A 27,067-nucleotide genomic window follows, 5' to 3' on the forward strand; every position below is an offset into this window, starting at 1 on the left:
TATTAAATAATCAATTCTTGCAAATATATAATGAAACAAACTATGTAGAACAATAAATATTTTTTAAATTAATAAATGATGATAGAAAATAATAAATAATTAACCAAAATTTAGAAAATTCACTCTGGAAAAAATTCCTAAATTTTTATTTGGGAATTATTGAATCAGGGAAAAAATTCTAAATTCTTTATTTGGGAATAATTGAATCAGGAAAAAAATTCCCAAATTTTTATTTGGGAATAATTGAATCAGGAAAAAATTCCAAATTCTTTATTTGGGAATAATTGAATCAGGAAAAAAAAATTCCCAAATTCTTTATTTGGGGAAAAATTGAATAAGGAAAAAAATCCCAAATTCGTTATTTGGGAATAATTGAATCAGAAAAATAAAATTCCAAATTCTTTATTTGGTAATAATTGAATTAGGAAAAAAAAATCCCAAATTCTTTATAGGGGAATAATTGAATAAGGAAAAAAATATCCCAAATTCGTTATTTTGGAATAATTGAATCAGGAAAAAAATTCCCAAATTCTTTATTTGGGAACAATTGAATCAGGAAAATAAAATTCCAAATTCTTTATTTGGGAATAATTGAATCAGGAAAAAAAATTCCCAAATTCTTTATTTGGGAATAGAGGAAAAATTCATGGAATGGGAATTTTTCTTGGAATGAGAGAATTCCAAGAATTTCCTGAGGTGAGGGAGAATATTCAAGATTTTGGGAGGATTTTTCAAGATTTCCATTTGCAGGATTTTTCTGGAATTTTGGGATGGAATTCCCAGAGAATTCCTGGGAATGAGGGGAACTAGGAAAATTAGGGAATTTGGGAAATGGGAAAATTTGGGAATGAGGGATTTAGGGAAATTAGGGAATGAGGGGAATTAGGGAATGGAGAATTAGGAAATAAGGGAATTATAAAAATTAGGGAATTATGGAATTAAGGGTATTAAGGAATGAGGAATTAGGGAATTAGGGGATGATGGAAATTGGGAATTAAGGAATGGTGGGAATGAGGGGATTAGGAAATGAGGGATTTAGGGAAATTAGGGAATGAGGGGAATTTGGGAAATGGGAATTACAGGAATTAGGGAATGAGGGAATGGAGAATTTGGGAATGAGGGGAATTAGGAAAATTAGGGAATGAGGGGAATTTGGGAAATTAGGAAAATGGGAATTATAGGAATTAGGGAATGAGGAATTAGGGGATGATGGGAATTAGGGAATTGGGGAATTAGGAAAATTAGGGAAATGGGAATGAGAGGAATTAGGAAAATTAGGGAAATGGGAATGAGAGGAATTAGGGAATTAGGGAAATGGGAATTACAGGAATTAGGGAGTGGAAAATTAGGGAATGAGGGGAATTTGGGAATGAAGGGAAAGGGGAATGACAGAATGAGGGGAATTAGGGAAATGGGGAGAATGAGGGATGAGGGAATAAAGAGAATTAGGAAATGAGGGGAATTAGGGAATAGTGAATTAGGTAATGAGGGGAATTTGGGAATGAAGGGAATTAAGGAATGAGGAAATGAGAGAATGAGGGGAATGGGGAGATGAGGAGAATGAGGAAATTAGGGAATGATGGGATGAGAGGAATTAGGGAATGAGAGGGATCAGGGGATGGGGAAATGACAGAAATTAGGGGATGATTGAAGGAGGGAAATGGGGAATTGGGGAATGATGGAAATGAGGGAATGTAGGGATGAGGGGATGAAGAAATGGGGATGAGGTGAATTAGGGAATGGGGAGTTAGGGAAATGATGGGAATTAGGGAAATGGGAATAGGGGAATGAGGGGAATAGAATGAGAGGATTGAGGGAAATTAGGGAATAAGAGGGATCAGGGAATGAGGGCAATGTGGGAATGACAGAATGAGGGGAATTGGGGAATGAAAGGAATTAGGGAATGAGGGAAAGAAGAGAATAAATGATTGAGGGATAATGGAATGAGGGAATAAAAGGATCGAGCAGGATAAGGGGAATAAAGGAATGAAGAAAATTAAGGAATTGAGCGGGATGAGGGGAATAATGAAATGGACTGAGAGAATGAAAGGACTGAGCGGGATGAGAGGAATGAGTAATAATGGAGTGAAGGTCCTAAGGCACTGAGGAAAAACATGAGTGGGATGAGGGGAATAAGGAAATGAAGAGACTGAGGGAATGAAGGGAATAAGGGATGAAGGGATCTGAGCGGGCTGAAGGGAATAGGGAATGAGGGGAATGAGGGGGATGAAGGGAATGAAGGGACTGAAGGAATGAGGGGGCTGAAGGGAACAAGAGGAATGAAGGGAATATGGAAGGAAATGAAGGGACCGAAGGAATGAGGAGGATGAGGGGACTAAAAACGCCGAAAGACGAGGGGCTGAAGGAGTGAGGGAGCTGCAGAGCCGAGGCGGCTGAGGGCGCTAAAGCGCTGAGGGCGCTGAGGGGCCGGGCCGGTTACGAACCGGGGCGCTGAGGGACTGGGGCGCTGAGGAACCGGGGGCCGCTGAGGGACTGAGGGGCCGGGGCCGGTTACGAACCGAGAGCGCTGAGGAACCGGGGCCGGTTACGAACCGGGGCGCTGACGGACTGAGGCCGCTGAGGGCACAGCGGGCGCTGTTACACGGCGGACGCTCCGCCCGCCTCTGAGGCGGCCATGAGGCCAGGGAGGGGCGGGGCTTCCTCAGCAACTCGCGCCGCCATTGGTCGGTGCCGCAGCCCCGCCCGCCGCCATTTGGTCGGTTCTGTCCCGCCTCCCTCCCCCCGGGCGGGCGGGGGCGCGAACGTGCGGCGCGAGCCGTTCCCGCGGGCGGGGGGCGCGCCGCGGCGCCTCGTGGGGAACTGCCACGTAGCCAGGGCGGGGGGCGGGGAGGGCACGCGCTGTTCCCGCCAGCGGCGGGGGACGGGAAAGGAGCGGGGGGGGAAGAGGGAATGGGAGAGAGGCGTGAGGGGAGATGGGGAATGGCCGCGTGTGTGAGGGGACGTCATGGGGAGATCATGGAGGAGGATGAGAGGTGTCCATGAGGGGAGGTCATGGACGAAGGTGAGGGTGTCAATGAGGGGAGATCATGGAGGAGATGAAAGAGAGATGATAGAGAAAGAGGAGAGGCAGCCATAATGGGAGATCATGGAGGAGATGAGGGGTGTCCATGAGGGGACATCATGGAGGATGATGAGGAACGATGAAGGAGGAGATGAGGAGCCTCCATGGTTGTGATGGGCAGCCCTGAAGGGAGATTATGGAGGAAGGCAAGGGGCAGCCATAGGATGTGAGGGGTGGCCATGAGGGGAGAACATGGAGGAAGGTGAGGGGTGGCCATGAAGGGAGATCATGGAGGAAATGAGAAGTGTCCATGAGGGGAGATCATGAAGGAAGAGGAGGGGAAGCCAAGAGGGGAGATCATGGAGGACATGAGGGGTGTCCATGAGGGGAGATCATGAAGGAAGAGGAGGGGGAGCCATGAGGGGAGATAATGGAGGATGATGAGGGATGATGAAGGAGGAGATGAGGAGCCTCCATTGCTGTGATGGGCAGCCCTGAAGGGAGATTATGGAGGAAGCAAGGAGTTGCCATGAGGGGAAATCATGAAGGAAGAGGAGGGGCAGCCCTAAAGGCAGATCATGGAGGAGATGAGGGGTGTCCATGAGGAGACATCATGGAGGATGATGAGGGACGATGAAGGAGGAGATGAGCCTCCATGGTTGTGATGGGCAGCCCTGCAGGGAGATCATGGAGGAAGCAAGGAGTGGCCATGAGGGAAGATCATGGAGGAAGATGAGAGGAGAACATGGAAGAGATGAGGGGCAGCCCTGAAGGTAGATGGGAGACCATGGAGCAAGATGAGTATGGCCATGAGAGGAGATGAGGACAATGAGCGGCAGCCATGATGGGGGATTATGGAGGAAGGCGAGGAGAAATTAGGGAGGAAGAGGATGGGCAGCCCTGAGGAGAGATCATAGTGGAAAAGGTGAGGGGAGAACATGGAGGAAAAGGAGGGGTAGCCATGAGGGGAGATCATGGAGGAAGGCGAGGGGCAGCCATGGGATGTGAGGGACAGCATGAAGGGAGATCTTGAAGGAAAAAGAGGGGCAGCCATGAGGGGAGATCATGGAGGAAGAGGAGGAGAGATCATGGTGGAAAAGGTGAGGGGCAGCCATGAGGGGAGAACATGGAGGAGATGAGGGGCAGCTCTGAAGGGAGATCATGGAGGAAGGCAAGGGGAGAACATGGAGGAAAAGGCAAGGGGCAGCCATGAGGGGAGAACATGGAGGAAGGCAAGGGGAGAACATGGAGGAAAAGGCGAGGGGCAGCCATGAGGGGAGAACATGGAGGAAGGCGAGGCGCAGCCCATCCTGCAGTTTTGAAATTTCTTTCCTCAGGTGTGGCAGCAGCACAAGCTGCCTCCCAAGGTGAGATCTCTAGGCGATGGATTTCACAGGCACCTCCTCTGCATATGTAATAACTCGCTTTTAAATTTTCATTTTCATTTTAGCACGTAATGAGCTGACTGAGAAACCCAAGCCTGAGGAGCTTGGGAGGAAATTTAGGAGTGTTTTTGGAAATGGAAGATTTTGCCTTCAGTTTGGGTGCATTGGAGAAGGCAATTGGTTTTACAAATTAAAAAAAATCCAGATATTTTATTGAGAAATCACATCGGGTTTCATCTTTTATATCTCAACTGGGTGAATAATCCTTCTTGTCCCAGCATTTTACCTTGGACAACAGTGGTAAAATCCCACCTGGGCTGTGTCAATTCCTTGGTGGTAAAAATAAACATTTTTAGAGGCTGGCACAGGCCCAGTGTTTGTACAGCAGCTCTGCCTCGACGCGCTAGAAAGGGACAAACACCAAAATTAGGGATTTTTGTCATGGTGACAAAAGATGAAGGGTTTGAAGAGAGGGGGAAAACAATGCCCCAAAGTGGGATAAACCCCAAAAGGAGAGAGAGGAATGACAGGGACCCCAAATCCTTGGGAATGGGGTGACGGGAACCCCAAATCCTTGGGAATTGGGTGCAGGAAGATCCCAATTCCTTGGGAAAGGGATCAAAGGGACCCCAATTTCTTGGGAATGGGATAAAGGGGGACCCCAATCCCTTGGGAATGGGTACACAGGGACCCCAAATCCATGGGAAAGGGGTGAGAGGGACCCCAAATCCTTGGGAATTGGATAAAGGGGGACCCCAATCCCTTGGGAAGGGGGTGACAGGGACCCCAAATTCTTGGGAATGAGGCAAAGGAAGATCCTATTCCTTGGGAATTGGATAAAGGGGGACCCCAATCCCTTGGGAATGAGGCAAAGGGGGAGCAAGATTTCTTGGGAAAGGGGTGAGAGGAACCCCAAATCCTTGGGAATGGGGCAAAGGGAGATCCCAATTCCTTGGGAATTTGATAAAGGGGGACCCCAATTTCTTGAGAATGGGGTGCAGGAAGATCCCAGTTCCTTGGGAAGGGGACCACAGGGACCCTGATTCCTTGGGAGAGGGGTAAAGGGGGAGCAACATTCATTGGAAAAGAGATTACAGGGATCCCAATTCCTTGGGAAAGGGGTGCAGGAGAATCCCAATCCCTTGATAAAGAGGCGCGGGGAGAAGAGTCCCACCCTCGGCATGCAAAAAAAATAAAAAATAAAATAAAATAAAGAAGCAGCCTCGAGGGCCCAAACTTAAACCACCGCTAAAAGCCGACTTTTTAAAGCTGAGCCTAAGCCAGGAAGCGAGCAAAAGGCGAGCTGTAAATATTAAACAGCGGAGCCCCGAGGGCTGCGGGGCCTCACGGGCTGGGCGGGGAGAGAAGCGGGGAAAGAACCGGGGGAGAGAGAAGGAGGGGGAGAACGCGAGAAGGAGGGGGAGAAGGAGAGAAGGAGGGGGAGAAGGAGAGAAGGAGGGGGAGAATGAGGGGGAGAAATAGAGAAGAAGGGAGAGAAGGAGGGAGAGAAGGAGAGAATGAAGGGGAGAAATAGAGAAGGAGGGGGAGAAGGAGGGAATGAGGGGGAGAAGGAGAGAACCAGGGCGAGGAGAGAACGAGGGGGAGAAATAGAGAACGAGGGGGAGAAATAGAGAACGAGGGGGAGAAAGAGAAGGAGAGAAGGAGGGGGAGAAATAGAGAAGGAGGGGGAGAAGGAGAGAACGAGGGGGAGAAATAGAGAAGGAGGAGGAGAACGAAGGGGAGAAGGAGAGGAGGGGGAGAAGGAGAGAGCGAGGGTTAGAAGGAGAGAAGGAGGGCTGGCGGCTCCCTGCCCGGGCCGGGCCGGGGCTCGGGGCCGGGCTTTGGGGGCGTTCCATGGAGAAGCCAATGCGCAGGAAGGGGCCGAGCATGAGGGGAGAGGTTGTTTACAGCACCCGGCCCCGGGAGCTTTAACCCGGCCGGCGGCGAGGCCAAGCGCGGAGCGCCGCTCGGTGAGTCGCGTCCACCCCGAGCTCGGCTCGCTGCTTTGCTTATTCTCCTTGTTCTTCCTTACTTTATTTTCCGCAGGGGAAAAAAAAATAGGGGTGGGGGGATGATGATAATAATTAAAAAAAAAAAAAAAACCCGCGCGCGGGAGCGGCGGTTCCCGCCCGGCCGCGGCTCCGCCCCCGCCCCGCCCGGGATCGGCAACGGGAACCGGGAACGGGGAGCGGGGAACCGGGAGCGGGGTTTGCAAACAGCCGCAGCCGCAGGTAAGCGGGCACCGGGCTGGGGCGGGATGGGCAGCAGCCGCTTCTGGTTCTGGTTCTGCCGGTGCCGGTGGGAGCAGCGCCCTGCCCGGTTCTGCTCCTTCTCGGAGCCCGGGGATCCTCCGGGGTCCGTGTCCCCCCCAAACCCGGGGCATTCCCTGCTCGCTGTGTCCCCTCCTCTATCCCTCTGTCCCCCCAGTCCCTCTGTCTGTCCCCCCCCAATCTCTCTGTCCCCCCAGTCCCTCTGTCTGTCCCCCCCTCAATCTCTCTGTCCCCCCAGTCCCTCTGTCTGTCCCCCCCTCAATCTCTCTGTCCGCTCCAGTCTCTCTCTGTCCCAGTCTCTGTCTGTACCCCCCAGTCCCTCTGTCTGTCCCCCCAGTCCCTCCGTCTGTCCCAGTCCTTCTGTCTGTCCCCCAATCTCTCTGTCTGTCCCAGTCCCCCTGTCTGTCCCCTCTATCCTTCTGTCTTTCCCCCAGTCTCTCTGTCTCTCCCCCCTTCCCCAGTCCCGGTCCCCTCCCTCCCCGATCCCGGTCTGTCCGTCTGTCCGTCCCTCCTGTCCCCCGCCCCGCACACACGTGTCCTGCCCGGTGCCGCCCCCTCGGCTCCAGGCCCGGGCACTCCCCTCCTCCAAATCCTCCTCCTCCTCCTCTGCCGCCTTCCCCACGTGCCACGCACAGTCCGGGGATCCACAACTCCAGGAATCCAGGGATCCATAAATCCAGGAATCCCCAAATCCAGGAATCCATGCATTCAGGAATCCATACATTCAGGAATCAGTGGAACCCCAAATCCAGAAATTCATGGATCCACAAATCCAGGAATCTGTGGATCCCAAATCCAGGAATCCATAAATTCAGGAATCCATGCATCCACAAATCCAGGAATCCATACATTCAGGAAATTGTGGAACCCCAAATCCAGGAATTCATGGATGCCCAAATCCAGGGATCTGTGGATCCACAAATCCAGAAATCTGCGGATCCTTGAATCCACAAATCCAGCAATCCATGGATCCACAAATCTATGGATCCACAAATCCAGGAATCCCCAAATCTATGGATCCACAAATCCATAAATCTATTGATCCACAAATCCAGGAATTCACGTGCTCACAAATGCAGGAATCCGCAGATGTACAAATCCAGGGATCCACAAGTTCAGGAAATTGTGGAACCCCAAATCCAGGAATTCATGGATCCACAAATCCAGAAATCCACAAATCCAGGAATCCATGGATCCACAAATCCAGGAGTCTGTGGATGCCCAAATCCAGGAATCTACAAATCCAAGAATCCATAAATTCAGGAAACCCTGGATCCACAAATGCAGGAATCCATAAATTCAGGAAATTGTTGAACCTCAAATCCAGGAATTCGTGGATGCCCAAATCTAGTAATGCATGGATCCACAAATCCAAGAATCCACAGATCCCCAAATCCAGGAATCCACAAATCCAGGAACCTGTTTATCCCCAGATTCAGGAATCCCCAAATCCAGAAATCCATGGATATCCAAGTCCAAGAATCCATAAATTCAGGAATTCATGGATCCCCAAATCCAAGAATTTGTGGATGCCAGGATTGTGGACCCACAGATTCCTGGATGAGAAATTCCCTGGATTGGGAAATTCAGGAATTAGTGAATCCCCAAATCCAGGAATCCGTGGATCCCGTAGTGTGTGATTTTTTGGGGGGATATTTAGGGATGAGGAGAGGATTTTTTGGGAAGAGGGAGAGGAAAAGTTGATTTGTGTCCGGGTTTGGCAGCCTGGAATTTTTGGTTCTGGTTTTTGTTGGAGTTTGGCTGGATTGGAGGGAATTCCTCCAGAAAAAAAAAAAAAAAAAAAAAAAAAAAAAAAAAAAAAAAAAAAGTGGGAAAATCAATTTTCCCGGTTTTTCCCCCCCAAAAAAAAACCCGGGATGAGCAGTGGGGAAAATTCCTCATTTTCCAAACTGGCTTTTCCCAAAACATGCAGGAAAAACATTAAAAACATTCCCAGTTTTTTTGGGAAAACCGAATCCACGCCCGGAATAATTTGGGATCCGTGATTGGGAACAGCTGGGACGGGGCTCTGCTGGTTTTGGGGACGGAAATGGGGCGGGGATTTCTTGGCACGGCCTCATCCGGGATGGGATCCAGCTTCCAAAAAAAAAAAAAAAAAAAAGGAATTTTGGCTCCGGGCAGGGTTTTCCTTCCCTGGGGCTGCGAGGGGGAAGGAAAAACGGGAGGAGGGAAAAGGAAATTCCCGAGGGAATGGGGAGGAAATGAGGAGAGGCTGCGGCCGAGGGGAGCGGAGTGAGCGGGGTCTGTGCTGGGATTGTGGGGTTGGGATCCCAAATCCTGGGATTTTCCTGTTTGGATCCCAAATCCTGGGATTCCCCAGAGTTTCTTCACCTGAAATTCCCAGATTTGGATCCCAAGTTTTGGGATTCCCCAGAGTTTCTTCACCTGAAATACCCAAATTTAGATCCCAAGTTCTGGGATATCCCAGGATTTCTGTGTCTGGGATTCCCCAGTTTGGGTCCCAAATTCCAGGATTCCCCAGTTTGGATCCCAAATCCTGGGATTTTCCTGTTTGGATCCCAAATCCTGGGATTTTCCTGTTTGGATCCCAAATCCTGGGATTCCCCAGAGTTTCTCCACCTGAGATTCCTGAATTTGGTCCCCACATCCTGAGATTCCCTGACTTGGATCCCAAATCCTGAGATATCCCAGGATTTCTGTCTGGGATTCCCCAGTTTGGATCCCAAATCCTGGGATATTCCCCAATTTGGATCCCACATCCTGGGATTTTCTTGTTTGGATCCCAAAATCCTGAGATATCCCAGAGTTTCTGTGCCTGGGATTCCCCACTTTGGATCCCAAATCTTGGGATATCCCAGAGTTTCTCCACCTGAGATTCCTGGATTTGGATCCCAAGTTCTGGGATTCCCCTGGGATTTTCTGTTTTGGATCCCAAATCCTGGAGTTCCTGTGCTCAGTGCCAGCTCCCGGTGCCACCCCTGTGTCTGTCTGTCTGTCTGTCCCCGTGTCCCCATTGCCCCATTCCCGTGTCCATCCATCAGTCCCTGTGTCCCCATGTCCTCATTGCCCCGTTCCCACGTCTGTCTGTCCCTAATGCCCCAATCCCCGTGTCTGTCTGTCTGTCCATATCCCCAGTTTCCATGTCCGTCTGTCTGTCCCCATTGCCTCATTCCCGTGTCTGTCTGTCTGTCCCCATTGCCCCGTTCCCACGTCTGTCTGTCTGTCCCCAGCGTGTCCCCAGTGCTCCAATCCCCATATGTGTCTGTCTGTCCCTTTGCCCCATGTTTGTCCCCAATGCCCCAATCCCCCTGTCCATCTCTCTGTCCCCATTGCCCCATTCCCGTGTCCATCTGTCTGTCCCACTCTAACCCTGTGTCTGTCTGTCCCGCTCTCACTCCGTGTCCGTCCATCTGTCCCTGTGTCCATCCATCTGTCCCCGTGTCCGTCCGTCTGTCCCTGTTCTCACCTGTGTCCGTCCGTCTGTCCCTGTTCTCACCTGTGTCCGTCCGTCTGTCCCTGTGTCCGTCCGTCCGTCCCTGTTCTCACTCCATGTCTGTCCGTCTGTCTGTCCCGCTCTCAGCCGTGTCTGTCTGTCTGTCCCCATGTCCGTCCGTCTGTCCCTGTGTCCATCCGTCTGTCCCATTCTCACCCCGTGTCCGTCCATCTGTCCCCATGTCCGTCCGTCCGTTCTCACCCCGTGTCCGTCCATCTGTCCCATTCTCACCCCGTGTCCGTCCGTCTGTCCCCGTGTCCGTCCATCCGTCCCGTTCTCACCCCGTGTCCGTCCGTCTGTCCCCATGTCCGTCCGTCCATCCCGTTCTCACCCCATGTCCGTCCGTCCCATTCTCACCCCGTGTCCGTCCGTCTGTCCGCAGCCATGGCGGCGGTGCTCTCTCGGCGGCTCGGGAAGCGCTCCCTGCTCGGCACCCGCGTGGCCGCTCCCGACCCCGATCCCGACGGGATCCCAACGGGACCCCAAATCCCGGGATTCACCCCGCACCGCCACCGAGCCAGCCCCGGATCCCCAAATCCCGGATCCCCGAGTCTTGGATCATCAAATCCCAGATCCTCAAATCCTGGATCTCCAAATCTCAGATCCTCAAATCTTGGATTCCCAAATCCTGGATCGCCAAATGTTGGATCCCCAGATCTCAAATCCCCAAATCTCAGATCCCCAAATATTGCATCTCCAAATGTTGGATCACCAAATCTTGGATCCCTGAATCCTGGATCGCCAAATCCCAGATTCCCAAATCCTGGATCATCAAACATCGAATTCCCAAATCCCGGATCCGCAAATCCCGGATCCCCAAATCCTGCATCCCCAAATCTCGGATTCCCCAATCTTGGGTCCTCAAATCCCAAATCTACAAATCTTGGATCCCCAAATGTCGGATCACCAAATCCTGGGTCGCCAAATCTCGGATTCCCAAATCTTGGATCTCCAAATCCTGGATCCCCAAATCCCAGATCACCAAATCCCGAATTCCCAAATCCTGGATCATCAAACATCGGATTCCCAAATCCTGGATCATCAAACACTGGATTCCCAAATCTTGGATCCCCAAATCCCACATTCCCAAATTCTGGATCCCTAAATCCCGGATCGTCAAATCCTGGATCACCAAATTCCAGTTTCCCAAATCCCGGATTCCCAAATTCTGGATTCCCGAATTCTGGAAGCTTCCAGCAGCTCAATGGGCAGCAGGTAAATCCTGGGATGGAGGGAGGAGAAAAAAATTCCTGGGGTTTTCCGGATCCGTGGCTTTCTGGAGTTTTTGGTGGGTCATGGGATTCGTTTCCTTTGGAAAAATCCTAAATTCTGGGAAAATGGGAATTTTTTCCAGGAAAGAGTCCAAGCTGGACGTGTGTCCCTCGCACTTCTGTCCTGCTGAGCAGGATTTGGGATCATCCAAAATTCCCTTCCGGGAGCTCCTCTGGGTTTTCCAGTCCAATCCTGAGGGAATTAAAGTTCCCACATTCCAATCCTGAGGGAATCAAAACCCCCAATTCCAATCCCTTGGGAATTCCATCTCCGAATTCCAATCCCTTGAGAATTCAATCTCCCAATTCCAATCCCTTGGGAATTCAATCTCCCAATTCCAATCCCAAAGGACTTTGATCTTTCAGTTCCAATCTTGAGAGAATCCAATCCCCCACATTCTAATCTTTTGGGAATTCCATCTCCCAATTCCAATCCTGAGGGAGCCAAATTTCCCAAATTTCAATCCCAAAGGAATTCAGTTTCCCACATTCCAATCCCAAGGGAATCAAATTTCCCACATTTCAATCCCAAAGTAATGAAATCTCCCAATTCCAATCCTAATGGAATCAAATTCCCCAAATTCCAATCCCAAGGGAATTCCACCCCCCAATTCCAGTCCCTTGGGAGTTCCATCTCCCTAATTCCAATCCCAAAGGAATTCCATCTCCCAATCCAAATCCTTTGGAAATTCCATCTCCCAAATTCCAATCTCATGGGATTTCAATCTCCCAATCCCAAGGGAATTAAATATCCCACGTTCCAATCCCATGGGAATTCCATCTCCGTAATTCCAATTCCTTGGGAATCAAATCCCCCACATTCCAATCCCAAAGGAGTTCCATCTCCCAAGTCCAATCCCTTGGGAATTCAATATCCCGAATTCCATCTCCCAAATTCCAATCCCATGGAATTTCAATCTCCCAATTCCAGTCCCAAAGGAATCAAATCTCCCAAATTCCAATCCCAAATGAATTAAATCTCCCAATTCCAATCCCAAAGGAGCAAATCCTCCGAATTCCAATCCCAAGGGAATCACATCTTCCAAATTTCAATCCCAAAGGAATTCAGTTTCCCACATTCCAATCCCAAGGGAATCAAATTTCCCACATTTCAATCCCAAAGTAATGAAATCTCCCAATTCCAATCCCAAGGAAATCAAATCCCCCATATTTCAATCCCATAGGAATTCCATCTCCCTAATTCCAATCCCATGGGAATTCCATCTCCGTAATTCCAATTCCTTGGGAATCAAATCCCCCACATTCCAATACCAAAGGGGTTCCATCTCCCAAGTCCAATCCCAAAGGAATTCAGTTTCCCACATTCCAATCCCAAGGGAATCAAATTTCCCACATTTCAATCCCAAAGTAATCAAATCTCCAAATTCCAATCCCAAGGAAATCAAATTTCCCACATTCCAATCTCTTGGAAATTCCATCTCCCAAATTCCAATCCCATGGGATTTCAATCTCCCAATTCCAATCCCATGGGAATCAAATCCAATCCCAAAGGAATTTGGTCCTCCAGTTCCAATCCCAAGAGAATCCAATCCCCCAATTCCAATCCCAAGGGGATCAAATCTCCCAGTTCCAGTTCCAATCCAAAGGAATCAAATCTCCCAATTCCCATCCTGAAGGAATTTAATCTTCCAAATTCCAATCCTGAGAGAATCCAATCCCCCACATTCCAGTCCCTTGGAAATTCCATCTCCCAATTCCAATCCCAAAAGAATCCAATCCCCCAATCCCAATCCCATGGGAATTCCATTTCCCCCATTCCAATCTGAGATTCTGGATCCTTGTGATCCATGGAAAAGCCCCCATCCCATTTTTGGGAAGTCTTGATCCTTGTGCTGCTCCCCCAAATCCAATCCCTGGGGTGACAAATCCATGGAGAATTTTTTCCATGAACAGGGGTGGGAAATTTGGGAATTAATTTGGGATTAATCCCAACGCTCTGAAGGTCAGGAAACCCTTGGATCTGGAATTTTTGCGGGTGGGCACAGCAGATTTTTTGGGATCAACCTCAAAATCTGGGACCACCCTTCATCCCAAACAAGAATCCTGTGGGTTCAGGGCTATCCCAGAGCTCATCCCAAGCTTCTGCTGCCTTTTCCAGGTGCTGGTGGCGTCCGTGGCTGAGCAGCTCCCGGCGTTCCCGGCACGCTGGAGGCTGCGGGACGCGCTCCAGGCTCCGTCCCTGCCCAGCCCCGGCGCGCCTGGCAGAGCCGTGTCCAGCAGCATCGACGTGCCCAGGAGGTGGGGGCTTGTCCGGGATCCCAGTGATGGGAGATCCCAAATGCTGGGATGTCCCAAATGCTGGGATGTCCCAAATGATGGGAGATCCCAAATGCTGGGATGTCCCAGAGATCCCAAATGATGGGAGATCCCAGAGATCCCAAGTGCTGGGATGTCCCAGAGATCCCAAATGATGGGAGATCCCAAATGCTGGGATGTCCCAGAGATCCCAAATGATGGGAGATCCCAGAGATCCCAAGTGCTGGGATGTCCCAGAGATCCCAAATGATGGGAGATTCCAGAGATCCCAAATGCTGGGATGTCCCAGAGATCCCAAATGCTGGCAGATCCCAGAGATCCCAAATGCTGGGAGATTCCAGAGATCCCAAATGATGGGAGATTCCAGAGATCCCAAATGCTGGGAGATCCCAGAGATCCCAAATGCTGGGAGATCCCAGAGATCCCAAATGTTGGCTGATCCCAGAGATCCCAAATGCTGAGATGTCCCAGAGATCCCAAATGCTGGGAGATCTCACTGTAGATTCCAAATCCTGGGAGATCCCAATGGAGATCCCAAGTCCTGAAAGATCCCAAATCCTGGGAGATCCCAGAGATCCCAAATGCTGGCAGATCCCAGAGATCTAAAATCTTGGGAGATCCAAAATCCTGGGAGATCCCAAATCCTGGCAGATCCCAAGTCCTAGAATTCCCCAATTTGGATCCTAAATCCTGAGAGATCCCAGAGATCCCAAATCCTGGGAGATCCCAATGTAGATCCCAAATCCTGGGAGATCCCAGAGATCCAAAATCCTGGGAGATCCCAAATGCTGAAAATCCCCAGTTTAGATCCTGAATCCTGGCAGATCCCAAATCCTGGCAGATCCCAATGTAAATCCCAAATCCTGGCAGATCCCAGTGTAGATCCCAAATCCTGGGATTCCCCGGGTTGGATCCTAAATCCTGGGATATCGTAGAGATCCCAAATCTAAGGTTTCCCAGAGATCCCAAATCCCAGGAGATCCCAAATCCTGGAATTCCCCAGTTTGAATCCCAAATCCTGGCATATCCCAGTGTAGACCCCAAGTCCTGGCAGATCCCAGTGTAGATCCCAAATCCTGGCAGATCCCAGAGATCCCAAATCCTAGCAGATCTCAGAGATCCCAAATCCGAGCAGATCCCAAATCTTGGAATTCCCCAATTTGGTTCCTAAATCCTGGGATATCGTAGAGAACCCAAATCCTGTCAGATCCCAATGTAGACCCCAAATCCTGGGGGATCCCAATGTAGATCCCAAATCCTGGGAGATCCCAGAGATCCCAAATTCTGGAATCTCCCAATTTGGATCCCAAATCCTGGGATATCCCAAGATCCCAAATCCTGGAATATCCCAGTGATCCCAAATAATGGAATATCCCAATTTGGATCCTGAACCTTGGCATGCCCGAATGTGGATCCCAAATCCTCAAAATTCCCTAATTTAATTCCAAAATCCTGAGATTCTCCAGTTTGGATCCCAAATCCTGCAATTCCTTGATTTCAATCCAGATAACCTGGACAATCCAGAGGGATCTTCCATTTTGTTTTAAGACCTTTCCCTTGAACTCCCCATTGATTGTCCCATCCCATTTCATTGGGAGGGAACATTTTGGGATTTCCTGGGGAATTCCCGAGGAATTCCCAATTTTTTTTTTCCCGGCGCAGGCGGCCGGACGCGGCGGTGGAGATGGACGAGATGGTGGCAGCCATGGTGCTGACGAGCCTGTCCTGCAGCCCCGCCCTGCACAGCCGTGAGTGCACCCCAAAATCCAGGAGAACACCCCAAAATCCATGGAGAGCACCCTAAAATCCATGGGAACACCCCGAAATCCATGGGGAAACCCAAAATCCATGGGAACACCAAAATCCTGGAAAAACACCCCAAAATCCTTGGGAAACACCTAAAATCCATGGAGAACCTCCCAAAATCCATGGGGACACCCCGAAATCCATGGAGAGCATCCCAAAATCCATGGGAAACAACCCAAAATCCATGGGGAACACCCCAAAATCCAGGGGAACACCCCAAAATCCAGGGGAGACACCCCAAAATCCATGAGAAACAACCCAAAATCCATGGGGGACGCACCAAAATCCATGGGGAAACCCAAAATCCATGGGAACACCCAAAATCCATGGGGAACAACCCAAAATTCATGGGGAACACCTAAAATCCATGGGGAACAACCCAAAATCCATGGGAATGCCCCAAAATTCATGGAGAGCACCCTAAAATCCATGAGGAATGCCCTAAAATCCATGGGGAACACCCCAAAATCCATGGAGGACACCCCAAAATCCAGGGGAAACAACCCAAAATCCATGAAGAACTCTCCACTGACAGTGTCCCCATGTCCCTTACTGACAATGTCCCCATGTCCCCTCACTGTCCCCATGTCCCCTCACTGACAGTGTCCCCATGTCCCTCAGTGACATTTTCCCCATGTCCCTCACTGACAATGTCCCCATGTCCCTCAGTGACATTCTCCCCATGTCCCCCCAGCCTCGCTGGTGGCCGCAGGTGACCCCTGGAGGGACGGTGGTGACGTGTCCGACAGTGGCAGCAGCACCACCAGTGGCCACTGGAGCAGCGCTGGCAGTGCCACCGCGTCACCCCCTCACTGTGGTGACATCAGTGTCACCCCATCCCCCCCCTCACCATGACATCAGTGCCACCACGTCACCCCCTGACGGTGACATCAGTGTCACCCCGTCCCCTCTGACCGACGATGGCTTCGACACCGACCCCGAGCCGTCCCCGCCGGAGGAGCCGGCGCCGCGCCGGAGGAAGGTGGGTGACAGTGACAGTGACAGTGACAGTGTCCTGGGTGACACCGGGTGACACCGGACACCAGTGACAACAGACTGGGGTGACGCAGTGCATGGGGGACACCAGGCACTGGTGACAATGTCTAGGGTGACACTGGGTGACACTGAGTGACACCAGGCATAGCTGACAGTGTCCTGGGTTACAGAGGGTGACACCAGGCTTGGATGACACCGGGCTCAGGTCACACTAGACACAGGTGACAGTGTCCTGATGACACCGGGCTCAGGTGATGTGAGTTTGGGTGACACTGGGCTCAGGTGACAGCAGGCAGGGATGACAATGTCCTGGGTGACAGTGGGTAGGGGTGACACTGGGTGACAGGAGGCAGGGGTGACAATGAGCTCGGGTGACACTGGGCACAGGTGACACAGGACTGGGGTGACACTGGACACAGGTGACAATGTCCTGGGTGACTCCGGGCTCAGGTGACCCTGGGCTCAGTGGCACTGGGCTCAGGTGACACCAAGCACAGATGACACCAGACTGAAGTGACACTGGGCAGAGGTGGCAATGTCCTGGGTGACACTGGGGGCACAGGTGACACTGGGCATAGGGGACAGTGCTCAGGGTGACACTGGACTCGGGTGACAATGGACAGGGGTGGTAATGCCCTGGGTGACACCGGGTGACACTGGGTGACATTGGACTTGGGTGACATCAGACAGGTTGGACACAGTGCTCGGGTGACAGCAGGCTCGGGTGACAGCAGGCTCGGATGACACTGGGCTTAGGTGACACCAGGTGACACCAGGCTCGGGTGTCAGTGTCCTGGCTGTCCCCAGGCTCTGGTGGCAGTGTCCTCCTGGCTGTCACTGGGCAGTGTCCTGGCTGTCCCCAGCCCCAGGTGACACTGTCCTGGCTGTCCCTGGGCAGTGTCCTGGCTGTCCCCAGCCCTGGTGACGCTGTCCTGGCCGTCCCCAGCCCTGGTGACACCGTGTTTGTCCCCAGCCCAGGTGACACTGTGTTTGTCCCCAGCCCTGGTGACACTGTGTTTGTCCCCAGAACTCAGCCCGGCTGCTGTTCAAGTGTCTCTGGCCCGGCTGTGGCAAAGTCCTGCGCTCCGGCGTCGGCATCAAGCGCCACGTGCGCACCCAGCACCTGGGGTAAGCTGACCCAGAGGATCCCAAAGGGTCCCAAATGATCCCAAAGGGTCCCAAATGATCCCAAAATATCCCAAAGGATCCCAAATTATCCCAGAGGATCCAAAATTATCCCAGTTTATCCCAGATTATCCCAAAGCATCCCAAAATATCCCAGAGGATCCCAAATTATCCCTAAGGATCCCAGGTTATCCCAAAATATCCCAAAGGATCCCAGGTTATCCCAAATTATCCCAGAGGATCCCAGAGGATCCCAAATTATCCCAAAGGATCCCAGGTTATCCCAAAGGATCCCAGAGGATCCCAAATTATCCCAAAGGATCCCAAAGGATCCCAAATTAACCCAGAGGATCCCAGAGGATCCCAAATTAACCCAAAGGATCTCAGAGGATCCCAGAGGATCTCATATTATCCCAGAGGATCCCAAAGGATCCCAAATTATCCCAAATTCCCACCCCAAATCCGGGGGGGTGTCCCTCTGGAATTACCAGTTCCTGCAGGAAATCCTGACCCCAAAATCTGTGTGCTTATCCCTGTGAGATTCCCAGTTCCTGCAGGAAATTCCCATTTTTGACCCCAAAATCTGTGGGATTAATCACTCTGGAATTCCCAATTCCTGCAGGAAATCCTGACCCCAAAATCTTGGGGTTAATCCCTGTGAAATTCCCAATTCCTGCAGGAAATTCCCATTTTTGACCCCAAAATCTTTGGGGTTTTTCCCTCTGGAATTCCCAATTCCTTTGGGAAATCCTGACCCCAAAATCTGTGGGTTTTTTCCTCTGGAATTCCAAATTTCTGCAGGAAATCCCGATCCCAAAATCTGTGTGTTTATCCCTGTGAAATTCCCAATTCCTACAGGAAATTCCCATTTTTGACCCCAAAATCTTTGGGGTTTTTCCCTCTGGAATTCCCAATTCTTGCAGGACATCCCAACCCCAAAATCTGTGGGTTAATCCCTGTGAAATTCCCAATTCCTACAGGAAATTCCCATTTTTGACCCCAAAATCTTTGGGGTTTTCCCCTCTGGAATTCCCAATTCCTATGGAAAATCCCATGGAAAATGGATTCCACATCACCAAAGCCACCCTTGTGTCCCAAATTTCTGGGATTTTCCAAGGCTTTTGAATCCAGGATTTTCCTTCAGGTTTTTGGAATTTTTGGCACTGTTCAGGTCCTATTGAATCTGTGGGATTTTTCCCTGTGGAATTTCCAATTCCTGCAGGAAATCCCAACTCTGAAATCTGGGAAATCCCATAACAATGACCTGGAAAATCCTGGAATGGGCTGGAAAATCCTGGAAAAATGGGCTGGAAAATCCTGGAAAAATGGGCTGGAAAATCCTGGAATGGGCTGGAAAATTCTGGGAAAAGGGGGTGGGAAATCCTGGGAAGGGGCTGAAAAAAAAGGGCCAGGAGCCCTCGGTGTCACCTCTGTCCCTGCAGGGATGGTGGCAGTGCCCAGGTGTCCCCAAACGGTGGCAGTGTCCCCTCAGTGTCACCACTGTACTGTCAGGGATGGTGGCAGTGTCCTCTTGGTGTCACTGCTGTCCCCTCAGTGTCCCTGCAGTGTCCCTCACTGTCCCTCACTGTCCCTGCAGTGTCCCCTCAATGTCCCCTCACTGTCCCCTCACTGTCCCCTCACTGTCCCCTCACTGTCCCTCACTGTCCCTCACTGTCCCTCACTGTCCCCTCACTGTCCCTCACTGTCCCCTCACTGTCCCCTCACTGTCCCCTCAGTGTCACCTCATCACCTGTGTCCCCTCACTGTCCCTCACTGTCCCTCACTGTCCCTCACTGTCCCTCACTGTCCCCTCACTGTCCCTCACTGTCCCTCACTGTCCCTCACTGTCCCCTCACTGTCCCTCACTGTCCCTCACTGTCCCCTCAGTGTCCCCTCACTGTCCCCTCAGTGTCCCCTCACTGTCCCCTCAGTGTCCCCTCAGTGTCCCTCAGTGTCCCCTCAGTGTCCCTGCAGTGTCCCTCACTGTCCCCTCAGTGTCCCCTCACTGTCCCTGCAGTGTCCCCTCACTGTCCCCTCAGTGTCCCTCAGTGTCACCCTGTCCCCAGGGATGGCTCCTCCTGGGAGCGTGAGGAGGATTTTTACTACACCGAGGTTCAGGCGCGGGAGGAGCCGCCAGCCGAGCTGCCACCCCCTGCTGTCACCAGCGTCACCTCTGTCACCTCTGTCACCTCTGTCACCTCTGTCACCGCCCCCATCGTCATCCAGCCCGGCCCCTGCCAGCCTGGCCTGAGCCACTCGGCCCCTGGAGCCTTCTGGCACATCCAGGCTGACCACGCCTACCAGGTGAGGGGACACTGGGGACAGCCTGGGGACACAGCTGGGGACATGGGGACATTCATGGGGAGAGAGCTGGGACATTCATGGGGACAGTGCTGGGACATGGGGACACGCATGGGGACAGTGCTGGGACATGGGGATATTCATGGGGACAGTGCTGGGACCTTCATGGGGACACAGCTGGGACATGGGGACAGTGCTGGGACATTCATGGGGACAGTGCTGGGACATGGGGATATTCATGGGGACAGTGTTGGGACATGGGGACAGTGCTGGGACATGGGGACCTTCATGGGGACAGTGTTGGGACAGTGAGGGGATAGAGCGGGGACAGTGAGGGGACAGTGTGGGGACAATCTGGGGACAGAGCAGGGAAGTTGAGAAGCCACCATGTCCCCATTGAGGTGACACTGGTGCCACTGCCTGTGACGGGGGGAGGTGACAGCAGTTCTCTGTCCCTGTCCCCACAGGCGCTGCCCTCCATCCAGATCCCGGTGTCCCCTCACATCTTCACCAGCATCAGCTGGGCCACTGCCACCTCCCCCCTGCCACCCCTGTCACCGTCCCTGTCACCGTCCCTGTCACCGGTGAGTGCCACCTCAACCCTGCCCCCTCCTTTACTCCCTTTTTTCCTCTTTTTCTCTCCTTTTCCCCCTCCTTTTCTTTTCCCTCATTTTCTCCTCCTTTTTCCCCCTCCTTTTTCCCCCTTTCCTCCCCCTTTTCCTCTTTTTTCCTCTTTTTTTCCTCTTTTTTCCTCTTTTCTCCTCTTTTCCCTATTCTTTTTCTCCTTCTTTTTCCTCTTTTTCCCCCTTATTTTTCTCTATTTTTCTCCCATTTTTCCCTTCTTTTTCCCCTCTCTTTCCCCTCCTTTCCCATCTTTTCCCCCTTTCTCCTCCTTTTTTCCTCCTTTTTCCTCCTTTCCCCTAATTTTCCTCTTTTCCTCCTTTTCCCTTTTTCCCCCTTTTTTCATCTTTTCTCCTCCTTTTCCCCCTCCTTTTTCTCCTCCTTCCCCCCCTTTTCCTCTTTTTCCTCCCTTTTTTTTCTCTTTTCTTTTTCTTCCTTTCCTTTCCCTCTTTTCTTTCCTTTTCCCTTTTTTCCTGTATTCCCCTCTCCTTTTCCCCCTCCATTCCCCCTCCATTTTCCCTTTCACTTTTTCCCTCCATTTCCCCACCATTTCCCTCCATTTTCCCCTCATTTTCCCCTCATTTTCCCCTCCTTTTTCCCTCCATTTTCCCTCCATTTTCCCTCCATTCCCCCTCCATTTTCCCCCCCATTTCCCCCTCCATTTCCCCTCCATTTCCCCTCCATTCCCCCTCCATTTACCCTCCATTTACCCTCCATTCCCCCTCAATTTCCCCTCCATTTCCCCTCCATTTCCCCCTCCATTTCCCCTCCATTCCCCCTCCATTTTCCCCTCATTTTCCCCTCATTTTGCCCTCCATTTCCCCCTCCATTTCCCCTCCATTTCCCCTCCATTTCCCCCTCCATTCCCCCCCATTTCCCCCTCCATTTCCCCACCATTTCCCCACCATTTCCCCATCATTTCCCTCCATTTCCCCCTCACCATTTCCCCCTCCATTTCCCCTCCATTCCCCCTCCATTTCCCCCTCCATTTCCCCCTCCATTCCCCCTCCATTTCCCCTCCATTTCCCCCTCCATTTCCCCCTCCATTCCCCCTCCATTTCCCCTCCATTTTCCCCTCCATTTCCCCCTCCATTTCCCCTCCATTCCCCCTCCATTTCCCCTTCCATTTCCCCTCCATTTCCCCTCCATTTCCCCTCCATTCCCCCTCCATTCCCCCTCCATTTCCCCACCATTCCCCCTCCATTTTCCCCTCCATTCCCCCACCATTTTCTCCTCCATTTTCCCTCCATTCCCCCTCCATTTTCCCCTCCATTCCCCCTCCATTTTCTCCTCCATTCCCCCTCCATTTTCCCCTCCATTTCCCCACCATTTCCCCTCCATTTTTCCCCTCAATTTTCCCCCTCACCCTTCTCTTCTCCTTTATCCCTTTTTTCCCATTTTTCCCGTTTTTAACCCCTCGTGTGCTGCTGTCCCCAGGGCCGTGGCCGCTCCCTCAGCCTGGGCGAGCCCCCGGCGCCGCCATCGCTCCCGCCCCAGCTGCTCGTGGCCTCCCCGCCCCGCGCCCCCCTCAGCACCAGGTGAGCCCCAAAATCACAGATCCCTGCCTGGCCTGGGGGTGAATTATGGGGAAATTATGGGGGAATTATGAGGGAATTATGGGGGAATTATGGGGGAATTATGAGGGAATTATGGGGGAATTATGGGGGAATTATGAGGGAATTATGGGGGAATTATGAGGGAATTATGGGGGAATTATGGGGGAATTATGAGGGAATTATGGGGGAATTATGAGGGAATTATGAGGGAATTATGGGGGAATTATGGGGACATTATGGGGGAATTATGAGGGAATTATGGGGGAATTATGAGGGAATTACGGGGGGGATTTGTGCTTTTAGTTCAGGGTAAATTGGGGAGAATTTGTAGTTTTGTTTTAGAGCAAACTGGGGAGAATTTGGAATTTTGGTTCAGGCTAAATTGGGAAGAATTTGGTGTCTTGGTTTAGGGCAAATTCAGGAGAATTTGGAGTTTTGGTTTTGGGTGAATTGAGAATCTGTAGGTCTACTTTTGGGTAAATTTGAGAGAATTTGTAGTTTTGATTTAGGGTGGTTTTGAGATAATTTGTGGTTTTGCTTTAGGGTAAATTGGGAAGAGTTTGTAGTTTTGGTTTAGGGCAAATTGAGAATTTGGAGTTTTGGTTCATGGTAAATTTGGGACAATTTGTGGTTTTGGTTTAGGGGTGATTTGGGACAATTTCTAATTATGGTTCAAGGTAAATTAGGGAGAATTTGTAGGTTTGGTTTAGGATAAATTTGAGAGAATTTGTAGTTTTGATTTAGGCTAAACTGGGAAGAATTTACCATTCTGGTTTAGGGTAAATTGGGAGAATTGTAGTTTTGTTTTAGAGTAAACTGGGGAGAATTTGGAATTTTGGTTCAGGCTAAATTGGGGAGAATCTGTAGGTCTACTTTTGGGTAAATTTGAAGGAATTTGTAGTTTTGATTTAGGGTGGTTTTGAGATAATTTGTGGTTTTGCTTTAGGGTAAATTGGGAAGAGTTTGTAGTTCTGGTTTAGGGCAAATTGAGAATTTGGAGTTTTGGTTCATGGTAAATTGAGGAGAATTTGTGGTTTTGGTTTAGGGGTGATTGGGGAGAATTTGTAGGTTTGATTTAGACTAATTTTGAGATAATTTGTAGTTCTGGTTTAGGGTAAAGTGGGAGAACTTGGAGTTTTGTTTTAGGGTAAACTGGGGAGAATTTGGAATTTTGGTTCAGGCTAAATTGGGGAGAATTTGGTGTTTTGGTTTAGGGCAAATTGAGAACAATTTGTCATTCTGGTTTAGGGTAAATTTGGGACAATTTGTGGTTTTGGTTTAGGGGTGATTGGGGAGTATTTGTTGTTTTGATTGTGGGTAAATTGAAGAGAATTTGGTGTTTTATTTGGACTAAATTGGGGGGGAATTTGTGCTTTTGCTTTAGGGCAAATTCAGGAGAATTTGGAGTTTTGGTTTAGGGTAAATTGGGAGAATTTGTATTTTTGGTTTAGGGATGATTGGGGAGAATTTCTCATTCTGGTTTAGGTTAAATTGAGAGAATTTGTAGTTTTGATTTAGGCTAAACTGGGGAGAATTTACCATTCTGGTTTAGGGTAAATTGGGAGAATTTGTAGTTTTGTTTTAGGGTAAACTGGGGAGAATTTGGAATTTTGGTTCAGGCTAAATTGGGGAGAATTTGTTGATTTGGTTCAGGCTAAATTGGGGAGAAATTGGTGTTTTGGTTTAGGGCAAATTGAGAATTTGGAGTTTTGGTTTAGGGGTGATTGGGGACAATTTGTAATTATGGTTCAAGGTAAGTTGAGGAGAATTTGTAGGTTTGGTTTAGGATAAATATGAGAGAATTTGTTGTTTTGATTTAGATGAAACTGGGGTGAATTTATAATTTTGGTTCAAGGTAAATTGGGAGAATTTGTAGTTGTGGTTCCAGGTAAATTAAGAACAATTTGTAATTTTGGTTTAGGGTAAATTAGGGAGAATTTTCAGTTTTGATTGAAGGTAAATTGGGGAAAATTCCTTTTATTTTTACAGTTTTTCCAAACTCTATTTATGGCCCATGTTAAACTCATGGGCTGTTTACTTTTTAAGAATGAACTGCTCAAAAGCAAAACTTCTTTTTATTTTTTTTTTTTTGCTGTTCATACTTTATGGAAAAAGGAATAGATAATGGAATTTTCTCTAGGAATAGAGATTTGCTTTGAACAATTTTAAGAAAAAAGGAAAAAAATTCCAAAAATTAATAAAGGAGTTTTTTTAATGTCTACTGTAAAAATTTTATGTGAAGAATATGGGGGAACAAAAAAAAAAAACCAAAACCAACAAACCTTTTATTTCTTTTTTTCTGAAACCCGCTTTTAAAACGACGAAAATTTAAAATTTAAATTTCAGCATTTAACTCATTTAACATTCCACTCAACAGCATCCTGAAATCCACCAGAATTCCCACCCAATCCAGCAAAAAACCAACAAAATTCCCTTTTTTTTTCCTGCCAGGAAAATCCGTGGTGAAGCCAAGAAGTGCCGCAAGGTTTACGGCGTCGAGCACCGCGAGCAGTGGTGCACGGCGTGCCGCTGGAAAAAAGCCTGCCAGCGCTTCCTGGACTGAGCCTCCCCTCCTCCCACAGCTGGATCACAGCTGGATCACAGCTGGATCACACCTGGATCACAGCTGTATCACACCTGGGATCCAGGAGTTATCTCTAGAATCCAAGAATTCCCTCTGGAATCTGAGAATTCCCACTGGAATCCCACCTGGGATCCAGGAGTTATCTCTAGAATCCAAGAATTCCCTCTGGAATCTGAGAATTCCCCCTGGAATCCAAGATTTCCCTATGAAATCCAGAATTCCCCTCTGTAATCCAGGAATTCCCTCTGGAATACTGGAATTCCTTCTTGCATCCAAGATTTCCCTCAGGAATCCGAGAATTCCCACTGGAATCCCACCTGGGATCCAGGAGTTATCTCTGGAATCTGAGAATTCCCTCTGGAATCCAAGAATTCCCCCTGGAATCCAAGATTTCCCTATGAAATCCAGAATTCCCCTCTGTAATCCAGGAATTCCCTCTGGAATCTGAGAATTCCTTCTTGCATCCAAGATTTCCCTCTGGAATCTGAGAATTCCCACTGGAATCCAGGAATTCCCACTGGAATCCCACCTGGGATCTAGGAGTTATCTCTGGAATCTGATAATTCCCCCTGGAATCCAAGAATTCCCCCTGGAATCCAAGATTTCCCTATGAAATCCAGAATTCCCTTCTGGAACCTGAGAATTCCCTCTGGAATCCAGGAATTCCTTCTGGGATCTGGGAATTCCTTCTGGAATCCAGGAATTCCCTCTGGAAACTGAGAATTCCTTCTGGAATCCAGGAATTTCCTTAGGAATCCAAAAAATCCCTCTGGAATCCAAGAATTCCCCCTGTGATCCAAGAATTCCCTCTGGAATCCAAGAATTCTCTCTGGAATCCAGGAATTATCTCTGAAATCCAGGATTTCTCTCTGGAATCCAAGAATTCCCTCTGGAATCTGGGATTTCCCTCCGGAATCCTGGAATTTCTTCTGGAATCCAGTCATTTCCTCTGAAATCCAAGAATTCCCTATGAAATCCAGAAATTCCCCTCTGGAGTCCAAGAATTCCCTGTTGAATAAAGGAATTCCCTCTGGAATCTGGGAATTCCTTCTTGCATCCAAGAATTCCCTCTGGAATCCAGAAATTCCACTCTAGAATCCAACAATTCCATCTTGAATCTGAGATTTCACTCTGGAATCCTGGAATTCCTTCTGGAATCTGAGAATTCCCCTCTGGAATCCAAGAATTCCCTCAAATCCAGGAATTCCTTCTGGAATCCAAGAATTCCCTCTGGAATCTGACAATTCCCCTCCGAAATTCAGGAATTCCCTCTGGAATCCAATAATTTTCTCTGGAATCCTGGAATTTCCCTCTGGAATCTGAGGATTCCTTCTGGAATCCAGGAATTCCCTATGAAATCCAGGAATTATCTCTGGAATCCAAGAATTCTCCTATGAAATCCAGAAATTCCCCTCTGGAATCCAAGAATTCCCTCAAATCCAGGAATTCCCTCTTGAATCCCAGAATTCCCCCCTGGAATCCAAGAATTCTCTCAAATCCAAGAATTCCCTCTGAAATCCTGAAATTTCCTATTGAATCCCAGAATTTCCCTCTGAAATCCAAGAATTCCCTCTGGAATCCAGAATTTCCCCTCTGGAATCCAAAATTCCCTCAAATCCAGGAATTCCCTCTGAAATCCAGAAATTCCCTTTCCTGTTTTCCCCCCAATTTTTACAACCTGAAATGAAATTCCCTCCAAAATTAGAAAAAGTGGAATTTGCATCCTCGGGATTTTTGGTAACCAAAGATTTTATATTTTTTTTGTTCCCCTGAATTTCCCAGATTTGTTGGGAAAATTCCTCAAAATTGAGGCTGAGTTGGAGTTTTGTCTTTACCTAAAAAAAGTGCAAATCCCTCAAATCCTTGAAGGAAAAAAATAATGGGAAACATTTTTTTAAAAAATAAAAATGTTGGGATGTCCCAGGAATTTTTTTTTTTGGACGTGGCTTTTCTCTTGGGACAAAAAAATTCCCCCCCAAAAAAATTAAAATCAGGGAAAAAGAGGAAATTGCCAAATTCCTTCAAAACCAGGTTGAGGAATTTTGAGTTTTAATGGGAAAAATGAGAATTTTCTTTTTTCTTTTTTTTAATCCCTAAATTAATCCAGTTTGGAATAATGGAATATTTTGGGTTGGAAGTGACCTTCAAATTCTTGAATTCCAACTTTTTTTTTGTGTGCTGGGAATATTTATGGAATATATTTATACAATCCCAGCCTTATTTTAGGGATTTTAAAGCATCAGAATTCCTTAAAAAAATTAAAAATGAATCAAATAATTGGAATCCAAAATTAGGAATCTCAGCCATGTTGTGGATTTTTTTTTTTTTTTGTGTGTGTGCTATTTTCCATTCATTCCAAAATTTGAAATATTTGGAAA

General features: G+C 49.1%; 1 protein-coding gene across 1 annotated transcript; it reads left to right on the forward strand.

Moving 5' to 3' along the window:
- Positions 1-6,244: 6,244 nt before the first annotated feature.
- On the forward strand, positions 6,245-24,683 carry ZNF395 (zinc finger protein 395). Its single transcript, XM_079298244.1, is given in 11 exon segments — positions 6,245-6,377; positions 10,535-11,367; positions 13,543-13,682; positions 15,363-15,448; positions 16,201-16,314; positions 16,316-16,488; positions 17,530-17,630; positions 19,694-19,931; positions 20,396-20,512; positions 21,987-22,087; positions 24,557-24,683. Coding segments are annotated over 10 exon segments (2,013 nt in total). The 5' UTR covers positions 6,245-6,377; positions 10,535-10,536; the 3' UTR covers positions 24,669-24,683.
- The last annotated feature ends 2,384 nt before the right edge of the window (positions 24,684-27,067 follow it).

The sequence above is a fragment of the Erithacus rubecula genome (assembly GCF_903797595.1).
Source record: "Erithacus rubecula genome assembly, chromosome: 2".
NCBI lineage: Eukaryota > Metazoa > Chordata > Aves > Passeriformes > Muscicapidae > Erithacus > Erithacus rubecula.